We start from the raw sequence: 16,740 nt of genomic DNA on the forward strand, positions 1-16,740 counted from the left end.
TATTTCTGTCTTATGTCATCTGTGCTATTTCTGTCTACATGATTGATCCCAATTAAATTTTGGGGGTCACACATGTTCTTGATGTGCTCTTTTATGTTGTGTGTAAATCATTCGTGTTGATAACATGTTATACCATAGTTAAATTCACCATGCATCTCTCCATTGTTTTTTGAGTCATCTTCTTCTGAGATTATGATTTATGATTCAATATCATATGGGATTATTTGGAAAATAGTAGTTTAAAAGTTTTGCATTTAGGAAATTGGAATTCTTGGAAAAAAGTATTCTCTTCTTCAGTTCTGAGTTCATTCATTTTTCATTTATAGAACTTCAGATATATCTTTGCATCTCTATCTTTATATATTTATATATAATGTAAAAAATATATGTATCTCTACACACATACACACATGTAAGATATATATGATCAATAATATCATCATTGTAAGGTCAGCTTTTTATTCCATTCTACCATGATGTCTATACTAAGGCATAAATAAAAATACTCATAAATAATTAACTCAAAAACCTGTTCATGCATTGCAAATCATAATGCAGTATTTTTCATTTCAAGATGGATACTTAGTTAATACCTTTTGAATGACTATGAACTTCATTTAAGAGAAAGCTTTGTACTACTATGAAGCTCAATGTAATTAACACAATGTAAACTGTGAGTTTCAAGAATTACACTGTCAATAGAATTCCATGGCAGAAAACCTTAGCGAGTATATATGTCTCCCTGTTTTGTGACTTACTTGATATTAGAACTTAACAGATCATTGAACTAAGAATCTTTCAAATCAAATTTAAGTTTTTAAAACAATAAACAACAGAGAGATCTTAGCTGCATTAATGTATATGATATAATGTGCTGTAAAAAAATTACCTACAAAAACCTGTTTTTTTCCTTTTTACTATTTTCTTTATAGATACATAGGCCATAAAGATTTTTTATCAAGTTTGGAAAATAATGAGTCAATAATTGTTGCTATCTCTTAGTTGTCTTTTGTTGTTGTTGGTAAAAGTAGTATCAGTGATCTTTTCTTTTCTTTCTTTCTTTTCTTTCTTTTTTTTTTTTTTTTTTTTTTGCTGAGGCAATTGGTGCCTCACAGGCAAAGTGACTTGTCCAGGGTCACACAGCTAGAAAGTATTAAGTATCTGAGACCAAGTTTTGAACTCAGGTTGTCCTGACTTCAGGGCTGGTGCTCTATACACTGCAACACTTAGCTGCCCTGTGAGTAATCTTTTCATATTCTTTCACAATATTTTACTTTTGGAAGTATATTATAATATATCCTTAATGCCTTCAAAATGTATCACTTTTGTTAGAGATTCTTCTGTATGTATTTAGTCAGGTTTAGCTGCTCTGGTTCATATTCTCAAGTTTTATTGCCATGTAAGCACATAGGCAAGTATAGAATAAGGGAGAGATCACTGAACTTGGAGTCAGTGAGAGGCCTGGGGTAGATTCCAGTCTCCAATATATGTATTCTATGGAAAGAACATGAACAATTCAATAATTTCTTAGAGATTCGGCTTTCTCATCTGTAAGTTAGGGATAATGCAATTACCTATTTCAGGATTGCTATGAAAATCAAATGAGAAAACATGGCAAGTGCTTTGTAAATCTTAAGGCACTCAGTGAAATAAATGCCAGTTGCCATCATCATCATCATCATCATTGGTTAGTGAGGAAGTAGATTCTAAGTGTGCTGGTTTTGGTGTCATTGCTAATGAAAATGCGTTACTATAAAATGCCAGTGGATTTACTCCATTTCATATGTGTTTACTATTGTTTCATGAGCAAATGATCTCTAAGTGACTCGGTTTACTTGGCCTTCATACCAGGCTTATTTTCACTGCAACTGCTTCTCACAGTTTTGTGATCATAATCTTCCATCCATCTATTCAACAGTTTTGTAAATGAGAACATTTCACTTGGCTACAAGATCTCTCTTCTTGTCAAATCTAAAAAGTTCTTGCTGGTGAAGAAACTTTCTGAGTACTTTTTATTCAAGCTATGGCAATTTGTTTGCATAGGTTAAACATTTGTAAGAAATTGCAGGACAGAGATGATGCCTTTACTTTTGCCCATTTCCCTTCTTTTTTTTATTTTTTATTCTTCTTTGACAAGGTGGGACTAATGTTGTAATCAAGCACACTTGTTCTACTTTGCTCTTTATGCTTTCTCTCTGTTTGCTAAAAGGTCAATTGATGTTGACTTTTGCTCTTACCAACTGGCTCCATTGTACAAGGAGAACTGATTTTAAGTGACTTGTGTCAGTAAATAGTCACTTCCTATCCATTAAGATAGAGTCTACTACCACATTATAAAAGAAAACAAAAAATTAGAAAAAAATGATAATGATAGAAGATCGAAGATGAAGTATTCCTTATTTTGGTAGAGAGATGATAGACTGGAGATCTCAAATGAAAAAGACTTTGTTACATGTGTTTGTTTTGTTTATGTTTATTTCAATGGAAATATTGGAACTAGAATATTTATTAAATTTCATACAAAAATATGTATGGTGGCTTTTTGTGGTGACAAAAATTGGAAACTGAGGGGATTCCCATCAATTGAGGAATGGCTGAACAAGTTGTGATATGATTGTGATGGAAAACTATTGGGCTGTAAGAAATGACAAAGGGGATGATTTCAGAAAAACCTGGCAAGACTTACATGAATTAATGTAAAGAGAAGTGAACAGAACCAAGAGAAGATCGTACACAATAACAACAATATTATAATGATGATTAATTGTGAAAGACTTAGATACTTTGTTTAACATGGTGATCCATGCCAGTTCTAAAGCACTGGATGCAGATTGAAGCCTATTTTCACTTCCTTCCTTCCTTCCTTCCTTCCTTGCTTCCTTCTTTCCTTCTTTGCTTGCTTGCTTCCTTCCTTCCTTCCTTCCTCCCTTTCTTCCTTCTTCCCCCTTTCTTTCTTCTTTTTGAAACAAAATTATTATGATATGATATTTTGTATGACCACATATGTGATGGATGTTATATTGCTTGCCTTATCAATGGGTGAGTGAGGAGGTGAAAGGAGGAGAGAATTTGAAACTCAAAATTAAAAAACAAATATTAAAAACCATAATACTTCAACGAAAATTCATATAAATATGTAAACAAGATTAATGGTTTGTTCAATATAAAAATTTCAGAATATTGTAAATAGAAATATTCATATTTGCATATGCTTAATAATAAAAAAGTCAAAGTTTAAAGGCAAATCAATTTCATTTTGGGGATGATGTTAGTAAATGCTTGTCACATTCACTTTTTTCTTTTTTTTTTTTAATAACTTTTTATTGATAGAACGCATGCCAGGGTAATTTTTTACAGCATTATCCCTTGCATTCACTTCTGTTCCGATTTTTCCCCTCCCTCCCTCCACCCCTTCCCCCAGATGGCAAGCAGTCCTTTACATGTTGAATGGGTTGCAGTATATCCTAGATACAATATATGTGTGCAGAACCGAACAGTTTTCTTGTTGCACAGGGAGAATTGAATTCAGAAGGTATAAATAACCCGGGAAGAAAAACAAAAATGCAAGCAGTTTATATTCATTTCCCAGTGTTCTTTCTCTGGGTATAGCTGCTTCTGTCCATCTTTGATCAATTAAGACTCTCTTTATCGAAGAGATCCACTTCCATCAGAATACATCCTCAAACAGTATCGTTGTTGAGGTATATAATGATCTCCTGGTTCTGCTCATTTCACTCAGCATCAGTTCATGTAAGTCTCGCCAGTCCTCTCTGTATTCATCCTGCTGGTCATTCCTTACAGAACAATAATATTCCATAACATTCATATACTACAATTTACTCAACCATTCTCCAATTGATGGACATCCTTTCATTTTCCAGCTTCTAGCCACTACAAACAGGGCTGCCACAAACATTTTGGCACATACAGGTCCCTTTCCTTTCTTGAGTATCTCTTTGGGGTATAAGCCCAGTAGACATTCATTTTTTTCTTGAAAAATATTCTTGATATACAGACAAGTATAAGGCTTATAAGTATTTTGTAAGAATATGGTTTGTTTCATTCATTGACTATACTTTTCTTTTTTTTTTTTTTAATAATAATAGCTTTTATTTTTCAAAATACATGCAAAGAGTTTTCAACATTTATCTGGCAAAACCTTGTGTTTCAAATTTTTCTCCCTCCCTACTTCCCCTCTTTGTTAGATAACAAACAATCCATTATAAGCTAAATATGTGCATTTCTTCTAAACATATTTCCACATTTATCATACTACACAAGAAAAAATCAGATCAAAAAGGAAAAAATGAGAAAGAATTAAACAACCAAACAAAAAAAAAAAAACAAAAAGGTGAAAATATTTTGTTGTGATCCACATTCAATCCCCATAGTCCTCTCTCTGGATGCAGATGATTCTCTCCATCACAATTCTTTTGGAATTGGCCTAAATAACTTCATTGTTGAATAGAGCCAGGATCATACTTTTCAACACAGATTGCCAAAAGAAGCACCAATTTAGTTTGAATAGTCTAATAATGATCTTCATAGAAATTCTCTTATCTTTTACAAAAGATGTTGCCACATAAACTGTAATTACCTCAGGTTAGAATGTGTCTGTGATTTCTGAAAAGTGAGATGACCACATATTTCCTGAAATGATGTTTATGCCTTTGTGTGCATGATGAAAACAATTCCTATATTTGTGTCTTGGAAAAGAACCCATAAGCCACTTAGATGAAACATTTTTGTTTTCTGACTTTATTTTGTAATGAGAATGTTAATTTCAACATGTTTTAGTTCTCTCATTGAGTAGCAAATTGTTCATTGGAGAAGATAAACTGATTCAGGCATGGTTTTATTTTTGTCTTTATATTGCCATCTCCTATCATAAAGCCTTTTGCACAGTATTTGCTTAATAAACATTAGTGCAAAAGAAGTTGAACAAAGATTGCCAATCAAGTAAACTATTAAACCACTATTATTAGTAATTTAAAAGACTGTTTGATTCTTTCCATTCTTTTCTGTCATTCTACCTCTGTAGGTGAAACTGGGTACAAGACTAAAGATCATTTAGTATTCTTTTTAATAAGTTACCATGGCCAGAAAGTCATTATCTAAGGAACAACCATCTTTTGTTAAACCTCTCCACGGCTTATACCCCAAAGAGATACTAAAGAAGGGAAAGGGACCTGTATGTGCCAAAATGTTTGTGGCAGCCCTGTTTGTAGTGGCTAGAAGCTGGAAAATGAATGGATGCCCATCAATTGGAGAATGGTTGAGTAAATTGTGGTATATGAACGTTATGGAATATTATTGTTCTGTAAGGAATGACCAGCAGGATGAATACAGAGAGGACTGGTGAGACTTTCATGAACTGATGCTGAGTGAAATGAGCAGAACCAGGAGATCATTATATACCTCAACAATGATACTGTTTGAGGATATATTCTGATGGAAGTGGATCTCTTCGATAAAAAGAGCTAATTCAGTTTCAATTGATCAAAGATGAGCAGAAGCAGCTACACCCAAAGAAAGAACACTGGGAGATGAATATAAACTGCTTGCATTTTTGTTTTTCTTCCCGGGTTATTTATACCTTCTGAATTCAATTCTCCCTGTGCAATAAGAAAACTGTTCGGTTCTGCACACATATATTGTATCCAGGATATACTGTAACCTATTCAACATGTAAAGGATTGCTTGCCATCTGGGGGAGGGGTTGGAGGGAGGGAGGAGAAAAATCGGAACAGAAGTGAATGCAAGGGATAATGCTGTAAAAAATTACCCTGGCATGAGTTCTATCAATAAAAAGTTATTAAAAAAAATAAACTTCTCCATGGAAGGGCTATAAAACTATTTGATTCAGCAGTCTCACTACTGGTTTCATTTCCCAGGGAAATCATAAAAGGAGATAAGGAACCCATATGTGCAAAAATGTTTGTAGCAGCCCTTCTTATAGTGGCAAAGAATTGGAAATTGAGTATATGCCCATCAGTTGGGGATTGACTGAATAAATTATGGTATGTGAATGTAATGGAATATTATTGTTCAATAAGAAATTATGAGCAGGAGGATTTCAGAAAAGCCTGGAAAGACTTACATAAACTGATGCTGAGTGAAATGTGCAGAACCAGAAAAACATAACACACAGTTCTATGTATGCTAAGAACTGTGCTAAGAACACAGCAACATTGGGGATTGATCAACTATGATAGACTTAGCTCTTCTTAGCAATATAATGATCCAAGACAATTCCAATAGACTTGGGATGGAATATGTCATCCACATTCAGAGAAAGAAATATGGAGATTGAATGTAGTTCAAAACATCCCATTTTTACCTTCTTTTTTTTCTTGTGGTTTTCCCCTTTTTGTTCTGATTTTTCTTTCATAATATGTCCAATATGGGAATATTTTAAAAATGTTGTGCTTGCATATGCCATATCAGATTTCTTGCTGTCTTGGAGAGGGGGAGAAAAATTTGGAACTAAAAATCTTACATGTATTGGAAAAGTGAAAAAACTAGAAAAGGGAAAAAAAAAACCTTTCTACACTTAGCTAGTCTGGTGTTCATATAGAAGATAAGATATTTTCTGGGGTTATATCCCAAACTTTTTCAGCTTATTAGAATTTGTCATAACATGCATTCTACTGGCATAAGTTTTGACTTCACTCCTTCTGGAATACTCCCTCAACTGGCATTTGTATCACAGGTTGGCGACTCTAAAGGTCGTTGCTACTCAATAGTCCTAGGATATTCTGTGAATCTGTACTCCTCAAACTATGCCTCATGATCCCCTTCCAGTGATCTTCCTCTTAAAAGTCATTTAAGAGATACAATTACTAAGATGTCACAATAACAAGAGTAACCATAAAATATTGCCCCATAAACCTGGGAGGTATTTTCCACAAATACGGGTTCTCTGGGAAGAGCTGGCACAAACTAAGATGATAATGAATCACAAATGTAGGAAACAATGTAGCCAAAGCACCTTATTCTCCTTGGGCTATCCTCATGATGCTCCAGTCTGAGTCTATCACCTTTTTGGGTGGAGTGCTAAAGTGAATTTAGGGATCTCGAGGTTCATTTGTCTCGCCAACTCAATTCTTGATAGCTCTCCTGAGTTGATTCTCTTCTTGAAAAGAGCTGCTTTCCACCTCAAATTGTTCTACTTGACTCCCTCTCTATCAGTGGTGGTCAGGACAGTGTTTAACTCTGCTCCCTACTACCTCTCATACTCTCCTCCTAAATGAGAAGTTTTGCTTCCATGGTTTATTGGACCTGAATTCCTGCTGCTCTCTGATATAGATTCAAGAGTCACCTTCCATTAAAGCCGCTCCAAGAATGCCTGACTCAAGAGTTTAGCAAGATAGTTTTATAAAAGCTGAGATATGGGCAATTTTCTGTTTGACAATGGCAAGATGTGCTTCTAATTCTTTCAGAAAGAACTTCACATTTAGTAAATGGTTGCAGGGTGTTAGTACCTTGTTATACATTAAAATACATCATCATTACCTGCCCCCTTGTTCTGTTTTTTACTATATATCCATTTTTATGTTTAGTTTAACACCTTTGATTATATCTTGAGATGAGAATAATTAGTTGATCTGGCAATTTTGCCTCCCCCTCAGAAATTAGAGTCATCTTCACCTTTGTGCCACAGTGAGATTTGGAGGAGGACTTTCAAGGAATATGACTAATGTGAGAGATCCAAAATGACAGGTAAACTGGACAAACCAGCAGAAAACCCAAGTGGAGTAACCTTATACATGATCTTCAATTTTATTTGTATGTTTTTTTAAGTGCTTTGATGACTATGCACCTAATCCAGACAGAAGTATGGAGTTGACCAAATATGAACACTGTCAAGTATAATAAAATACTTCTATCAACTTTAGAATGAAAATTCACTCAAACTTGAAACATATATATTAACACCATTGATGTTTATATGCAATCTCTATCAAATCTCATTAATAAAAGTTTTTTTCCTACAGTTATTGTAACAGGCATTGCTTATTAATTAGCACCATTCCAACTTTTGTATCAAGGTTGTACTAGTGATAGAAACTTAATTCTTTACTTAAATAAAGATGCTTCCCCCCCCCCAACCTCCCCACCCAAGAAACCAATTCAAATTAGCCAAGAATCCTAGAAACTGGGCATAATAACAATACAAAGCAAGTATTGATTAAAACAAAAAAAGGGCTTTTTAAAAAAACAGTATTAATTCTTACCAACTCCAGTAGTTATTGATTCTGCATCAATGTCGTTAGCTCGTTTCTTTGCCACTTCAGCTAGCGCCAATTCACCCTTATCTATTGCAAAGTAATGGATGTCCTTTAGGAATAAAGCAAAATAAAAGATTAATTTAAAATGAATCTTGAGTAGATAAAAGATTTGAACAGGGGAAAAAAAACTTGTTTAGGCTATAGAACAGAAGGATGGATGATTGTATTGTTATATTTTTTCCTCAATTTTCTTTTTTCAGTGCAATTTTTTTTGGCTCTTTCAACTATAGTCATCAGATATATTAATTAGAGAAAAAAACAGTTATTTTAATAATTTATTTCAGACTTCTGGGGGAAGGAATAAACTGTTAATCAAATATTTTCAATATATACATTTATCAAGAAATCAAATATTTAAATGGACTGGTTTCTTTGGGAAGTCCTTATCATCTGAAAATGATTTTTTGATGGAATGGTATATGATATTAAATGATAACACTGAAAAGTTGGAAGGAATCTTCATGGTTATCTCGTTTAGCCTCATATCCAATTTATATCATCTCTGGTGTGTGTTCACTCAGCCTCTAACTTGAACACTGGAAGTGTTCACTTTCAGTGTCAGGAAGCCCATTCTTTAAATAGACATTCTGTTTCTTTGTTGGAAAGGTCTAATTATTGGAAATCATATTCTTCTGGTATCTATATCCATTAATCTAGACATTCATTTCTGATATCTACCAAAAGGTGATCTGGGGACAGAATAAAATGTATACACACACACACACACACACACACACACACACACACACACAAATTAGTCAAGCTAGCTAATCACCAGTCTCCCTGAGTAGACTTTTCCCCCATTACTGATACTCTACCTGGATTTACTTCTCAAAGTTTAGCATACTCCCATACCCTGATGCTTTTTTCCCCATCTAGGTGATTTTGAAATTCCAGCTACCAAAGTACAAACTTCATTCCCCACTCCACACATGACTTCTATCCCTCCTCAACAACCATGTCCCATTCCACCTGTATCTACCCCTTTCACTTTCCAAGCATTTCTAGAATGCCTGTCTAGAATGATGTCTTTCATCACAAAACCTTCCCATCTTTTGGTACACCCTGAGATCTGACTCTGTCATGATGCATCTATGGCCACTCTTTCTAGTAATAGTTGCTCTTCCATTCATATTGCCTAATCTACTAGTTGTGGCAGTGGGGCTTTTTGCTCTTTACTTTTACTTCCAGACTCTACTTTTAGAGTCACTACTCTATCAACTCTTTTCCTTTGCAGTTCAGGCTATTTTAATTATACTGGTGCCTGTCCTCTATCAACTCTCAGGACATTTTCCTTTCTTCCTCAATGAGTTAGTATCCAGATCAAGACTTAAGCTTTTCCCACTTGCAACCCCTTTTCAACTGATGAAAGCAAAAAAAAAAAAAAGCAGACAGAAAAGGAGATATTAGGAGTCAAGTGAAGAAAAAAAGCCACCCCAAAGATGAAAAATGAGTTAATATCCTCCAAGGAAGGTAAAAGTGAAACAATACAAGAAAATATATAAGACCCCTTGAAAATATATAAGCCTGCCTTTTGTTTCTCTCTTTTTAAAAGAGTCAGCAGAAGCCACAGAGAGACTGGACAAAGATTGCAGACTCTATAAAGAAGCCTGAACCAAAACTAAGGCAAATATCTTTAGACTTCTAGCAAAAGGACTTCTAGATGATTTGAGTTACCCCTTTGTCACATGTCTTTCCAGATGGCTTCTTCCAGCTCTAAGTGTGATTCTATGATCCTATAAACTAAGACAACTTTGTGGAAACACTGACAATTAGAGGTGAAAGAGAAACTTGAAAGTTAAAAGACTAGGGAATCAATGAATAAAACTAGCAGATCATTTCTAAAAAGTCAAATGATGTTTTTTAGCTAGTCTGAGCAAATTATCAAAATAAAAAAATTAATAAGATGAACTTATAATAGAGAGGGGGAAATTAAAAGAATTATTGGATATTCATATGTATGCATGCATATATACATATTTACATATATATATGTAGATGAATATCAACAAAAATGTGAAATACCCAAACTCACAAAACAAGAAATATAGAATTTAATTCAGCATCAGAAAAGAAAATATAACAAACTATGAATGAACTACCAAAGGGAAAAAAATCTCTGTGCTAGATGGATTTACAAATAAATTAACATCAAATATATAAAGGACAATTAATATTTAAGGTATGACTTTTAAAAGAGAGAGAGACAAAAGGCAGGCTACAAAAACCTTATTGATAAAAAACTTAATAGTGAACATTTATAGAATACCTACTACATGCCAAGCACTGCATTTCATGCTTTACAAATATTATTTTATTTGACTCTCAGAACAACCCAGTGAGGTAAATGCTATTATTGTCCCCATTTTTCAGATAAAGAAACTAAAGCAAATAGATATTAAAGAACTTGTCAGATACACATTTTAGTGCATATCTGAAGCTGGATTTGAACTCATCTTCCTGACTTCAAGCCTAGCACATATGTCACTGTATCACCTACTGGCCTATATTGTAATTTGATCTTGATATTCAAACCAAGGAGAGACAAAGTTGATATATATGTATATATGTATTGAAAACATTCACTAATGAATAATGAAAAAAATTTGAACAAAATCTGACAAAATCTTTTGAGTAAAGAAACTAGAGCATTATTCTCAGAAAAATAATTTGCTATGCTTAAGTTGGATTTATATAGAGGGATAATATAATAGAAGTTTTGTATGCATTGAGGTAGAGTGGTCAAAGAGTCAGAGAATTTGACTATTGGAAAGACTCAAAACTTGTGTAAACAAAAAATGTGTGTGTGTGTTTCCCAAGTAAAACAGATTATTGAATTGGCCATGTCCACCTCTGTTAGAAAATAGAGAGCAGATCAGAGTTTCTAAGTTTTTCAAAATTGTTTGTCTTTATAACATTATTGATAATGTATGAATTCTTCTACTTCTGTTTATTTCATTCTGCATTAGTTCACACAAGACTTCCCCAGTTTCTTTGAAATTTCATTTCTTACAGCCCAACAGCATTTCCATCACATTAGTATACCATATACCATAACTTGTTCAGTTATTTTCCAATTGAAGGGCACCTATTCAGTTACATTTCTTTGCCACTGAACACAAAAAAGTTTCTATAAATAAATTTCGACATTGTTAAGAGTTTGTTTTTCTTCAAACTAATTACCCTCTTTTAAATCTATTCTCCCTCTTTATTCTCCACTTTCTTCTCCCCTTTCCTATCTAACTCTGAGGATCTTTGATCAGTTCACATGGGAGAAAAGTTCGTGTCATTCACTCTCTCTCTGACCCCATACCATACTCAGATATACTCCTTTCTCTTGATTTATATAGACTTTTACTCTCACAGGGTAGAGCTGAGCTACCTCTGCTACTACACCTTCATTTCTGAACACATCCTTTCCTCCACACCAACTGAGAGTCATTCCTTGTAACAAAGAATTTAAAAGGGTTTTTAAAAATGCAGCTCAGCAAAACTAAGCAATGATCCCCCCCAAATCTGACAAATCTGAAAATATAATCACAGCTATGATCCTCCACCTCTTTACATAAGAGAAGTATTTATGAACTCTTCTCGAACCCAGTCTTGATCTTTACAATTGCCCAACATTCAATTTTGTTGTTCTTTCCATTTACACTGTTTTCAGCATTGGGTATTTTGTTCTCTTGGTTCAGCTTATTTCACTTTTTATCAATTCATTGACATCTTTTCATGTTTCTCTGGATTCCTAATTTGTATAGTATTTCCCCAGCTAATGAGCAACTGCTTTGCTTCTAGTTCTTTGTTGTCACAAAAACTGCTATTATGAGTACTATGAGTGCTACTATGAGTGTATATTGGACTTTTCTGGTTGTTCCATGGCAAGGAAAGAGTGATATCTAACCATAACCTATCAGAAACCATAATAATAATTGGGTCCATTACATGGCTGGAAACTCACCATATAGGCCCTTAAACTTTTTAAAAAAGATAACGAAATTGTCCTTGGGATTTGATTGGTTCAGAAGACTTAGACTTGAGTCACTGATATAACTTTCCAGTTATTAAAGGTCTGAAAGCTTAACACATAAGTGGTTTGGGGTCTTCAAGCTTGATAAATTTTACATTATTCTGTGAATCAATATACCTAATTGCTAGCAGTACCATGGCTCTAAAAACCAAGTAAAAATTACTATTTAAAAATTTGATAGAAGGCATCTATAAATTCACTTTGAGTAGGGTGTCCCCTCCTCAACCAAGTAATTTTTATAAGTAGCTTTTTTTAAGGCTAGATTTTTAAGCTGGCTATTAATCCCATACTTTATATTTTTGTAAGTTTTTAATTACATTTTTAATCTATAATTTGTATATTTTTAAAAATGAAATTTTGTTAGCATATAATTATGTATAGTATATTTTGAAAATTATTTTTATTTTTTCTATGCTTTTGTAATTTCACTTTAAATTTTACTTTGCTAATTTGATTTTATCCCTTTTTCTTTTTGACCAGACTTCTCTTTTTAAAAAAAATCCAATTCCTATTGACTTGCCTTATCCAAAGATTATTTTAATTCACTTAAATTGTTCCTTTATATCTAGTTATTTATTTCCCTTACCATTACAAGCTCAGTTAAGAAAATTGTTCAAATCTTTAATTTCTGCTTGGGTCCACTACAAATATGTTACATAATCTCAATTGAATCCTCACTGAAGCAAGGTGATCCTTTTTACACTAAATTTTTCTTTACTTTATGCATTATAGTAGCTTCTCCAAACATTCATTCTGTTTTTCCCACTTTTCCTCTGATTCTTTCAACTTTATATGAATTTTGTCTCATATATCACTGAAAAAATTGAGTTCATTCATTGAAACCTTCCTCTTATTGTCTTCTTTAAAATCACTTAGATTCCTTCTTTCGTGATCTTATCCTTCACCATTGTCTCACATGAAGAGGTGGCTCTTCTTGCCAAGGCAAACCTTCCGTATGCACTAAAGATATCATTTCATCTTAGCTTTTAGCACAGTATCTGGTACATATTAGGTATTTAATAAATATTAAATTGTTATTGATAAATTGATTGTTTTCTAGCAGAAAGCTTCCTCTGTCATCCCTTCTTTCTTACAAATCTTCAATCTTTATCTACTATCCATTTCCAAGCTGCCCACAAACATGACTATATCTTTTCTATCCCTTTAAAACCTTCTATCTCTACTAGCCCTTCTCCTCTCCCTTTCCTACCTTCCATAACTATTAACTTTTTGAGAAAGCTGTCCACAACTGGAACTTCCATTTCCTTTCTTTTCATCTTCTTAACTCTCTACAGTATAGCTTATGACTTCATCTTTAACTGAAATATATACTTCCAGAGTTACCAGTGAGCTCTTAATTGCCAACTCTAATAGTCTTTTCTCAGTCTTACTCCTTTTGTGACCTCTCTGTAGCCTTTGCCACTATAAATTATTTTCTTTCTCCTTTGGTTCTTTTTTTACTTAATTTTTAATACACTGCTTTTTCCTGCCTCTTTTTTCTAACTTTCTGACCACTTTTTTATCAGGCCTCTTTAATTGGTCACATTTGCTAACTATATGTATCTCCCAACCCTCTGTACTGGCCCTTTTGCTCTTATCCCTCTATACTATTTCATTTGATGATCTCATTTGTTCCCAAGGATTCGATGATCATCTGTATAAAGATGATATTTAAATCTATTTATCTGGTTCTAATCTCCTGAACTCTAGTTTAACATTTCCAACTGATTCTTGGACATTTTGAATTGGATATTCTGTAGACAATTTAAACTCAATATTTCCAAAGCTGAACTAATTATCTTTCCTCCAAAACCCTTCCTTCTTTCAAATATCTTTATTGTTGAGGGTTTATTTTATATCCTGCAACTTTGCAAAAGTTGTTAATTGGTTTAATTCATTTTTAGTTGACTAAGGTTTTCTAAGTATAACAAAATATTATCTGCAAAAGTGATTGTTTTGTTTCCTTAATGCCTATTTTTATTCCTTCAATTTCTTTTTCTTATCTTATTACTATAGCTAGTCTTTTTAGTACAATACTGAATAATAGGGGTGATAATGTACACTTTTACTATACTTTGATCTTATTGGGAAGTCTTCAACTTTATTCCCATGACAGCAAATGCATTTGCTCTTGGCTTTAGTATATACTATCATTTTAAATAATCATGCCCAAAGAGCTATAAAACCATGCATATTCTTTGTTCCAACAATGTCAGTATTAGATCTTTATCCCAAAGAGATCATAAAAAAAAGGACCCACATGTTTAAAAGTGTTTTGTGGCAGCTCTTTTTGTAATGGCAAGGAATTGGAAATTGAAAGCGCCCATCAGTTGGAGAATGGCTGAATGTAATAGAATATAATGGAATATTATAGTTCTATGAGAAATGATAAGCATGCTGATTTCATAAAAACCTGAAAAGACTTACATGAACCGATGCTGAGTGAAGTAAGTAGAACCAGGAGAACACTGTACACAGAAACAGCAAGATTATATAATGATCATTTTTGATGGACCTGGCTCTTTTTGACAGAAGGGTGATTCCAGGGAGTTCCAATAGATTTGAGATGGAAAATGCCATCCACTAATAAAAGAATTATGGAGACTAAATGTGGATTGAAACATAGTATTTTCATCTTTTTTATTTGTTTGTTTTGTTTCTCTTGGTTTTTCCAGCTTTGATCTGATATTTTTTTTTCACAACATGACAAATATGTAAATATGTTTAAAAGATTGCTCATCTATTAATCTATAGCAGATTGTTTGTTGTTTTGGTGAGGGGGAGGTGAGGGAGTGAGGGAGAAAAATTTGGGACATAAAGTCTTACAAAAATAAACGTTGAAAACTACATATACTTGGAAAAATAAAATACTATTAAGAAAAATAAATAATGGCTCCATTGATTCCTATGCTTATTAGTGTTGTTTTTTATTTTTATAGAAATGAGTGTTGTATTTTGTCAAAAAGCCTTTTCTGCATTTATTGATATAATCATACATTTTTTGTTGTTTTTATTGTGGATATAATCAATTATGCTTATTGTTTTCCTTCTTGGTATAAGCTTACATTCTTGTTATAAATTCTATCTGGTCATAGTGTGTGATCTTTGCTGTATATTGCTGTAATCTCCTTGTTCATACTCAATTTAAAAATTTTGCATCCATATTCATTAAAGGAATTGGTCTGTAGTTTTATTCTCTGTCACTCTCAGTTATCAAAGCTATGTTGCGCTATTTTCTGGTTTGATGCTTTCCTAACCGGTCTGGGTTCTGGCTTCCCTTAGGAAACATATATTTGTCCTCTCCTCTCCAGAGATGGGATATGTCTGTTCCCTTTTCAGAGAAAGTGGTTTCCGAATGAGCAAAAACACAACAGAAACCTAAAGCTACTCACTCTTTTAACATATATATCTCTTTTCCCATGGGAATGTACCCTTAGTTTATCCCTTATTGGGCAACCCCTCACTTCTTTTTCAGTCTGTTTTTCCTCTTCCCCAACTAATTTTATCTTATCCTTCTATAGGACTCTCCCATCCTGTGTTAAGGGAATAATGGATTTTTTTTAATTTTTTTTTTATTTAATAATTACATTATATTTACACTCATTTCTGTTCCGATTTTTTTTCCCCTCCCTCCCTCCACCCCCTCCCCTAGATGGCAAGCAGTCCTTTATATGTTGGATATGTTGCAGTATATCCTAGATACAATATATGTTTGCAGAACCGAACAGTTCTCTTGTTGCGTAGGGAGAATTGGATTCAGAAGGTATAAATAATCCGGGAAGAAAAACAAAAATGCAGATAGTTCACATTCGTTTCCCAGTGTTCTTTCTTTGGGTGTAGCTGCTTTTGTCCATCATTTATCAATTGAAACTCAGGTCTCTTTGTCAAAGAAATCCACTTCCATCAAAATATGTCCTCATACAATATCGTTGTCGAAGTGTATAATGATCTCCTGGTTCTGCTCATTTCACTTAGCATCAGTTCATGTAGGTCTCTCCAAGCCTCTCTGTATTCATCCTGCTGGTCATTTCTTACAGAACAATAATATTCCATAACATTCATATACCACAATTTACCCAGCCATTCTCCAATTGATGGGCAAATGGATTTTTTTTTACACAAGTATTTGGGAGGGATATATAACATACCCCTCTTCTTTATCTCTTGTACTCCATTTATTTAACTTTCCACTTATTTTCTCCCATAAAACACACTGATTCACTTGGAGGATCAGGTACTTAGATGGATTCATGGAATATTTGTCTTCTACTTTCTCTTCTCCTAATTCTCTAAATAACCTTTAAATCTTTAGTATTTTTAGTATCTTAAGTCCTTTTTGTCCTTTGATCTTTCATCTCCACCTCTCTCTTCTTTCTCCCCTTTTTTTCTCTCTCCTCTCCTCTCCTCTTCTCTCCTGTCCTC

The 16,740-nt window shown here is 33.5% G+C and overlaps 1 protein-coding gene across 1 annotated transcript in view; it reads right to left on the minus strand.

Annotated features, from left to right (window-relative positions):
• WDPCP (WD repeat containing planar cell polarity effector) overlaps positions 1–16,740 on the minus strand; it is a 266,206-nt gene that overhangs the window by 110,615 nt on the left and 138,851 nt on the right. Inside the window, exon 13 of the mRNA XM_051975375.1 lies at positions 8,238–8,340. Coding sequence (XP_051831335.1) covers positions 8,238–8,340 — 103 coding nt within the window. The remainder of the gene's footprint in view (positions 1–8,237; positions 8,341–16,740) is intronic.

Source organism: Antechinus flavipes, chromosome 2, assembly GCF_016432865.1.
Source record: "Antechinus flavipes isolate AdamAnt ecotype Samford, QLD, Australia chromosome 2, AdamAnt_v2, whole genome shotgun sequence".
NCBI lineage: Eukaryota > Metazoa > Chordata > Mammalia > Dasyuromorphia > Dasyuridae > Antechinus > Antechinus flavipes.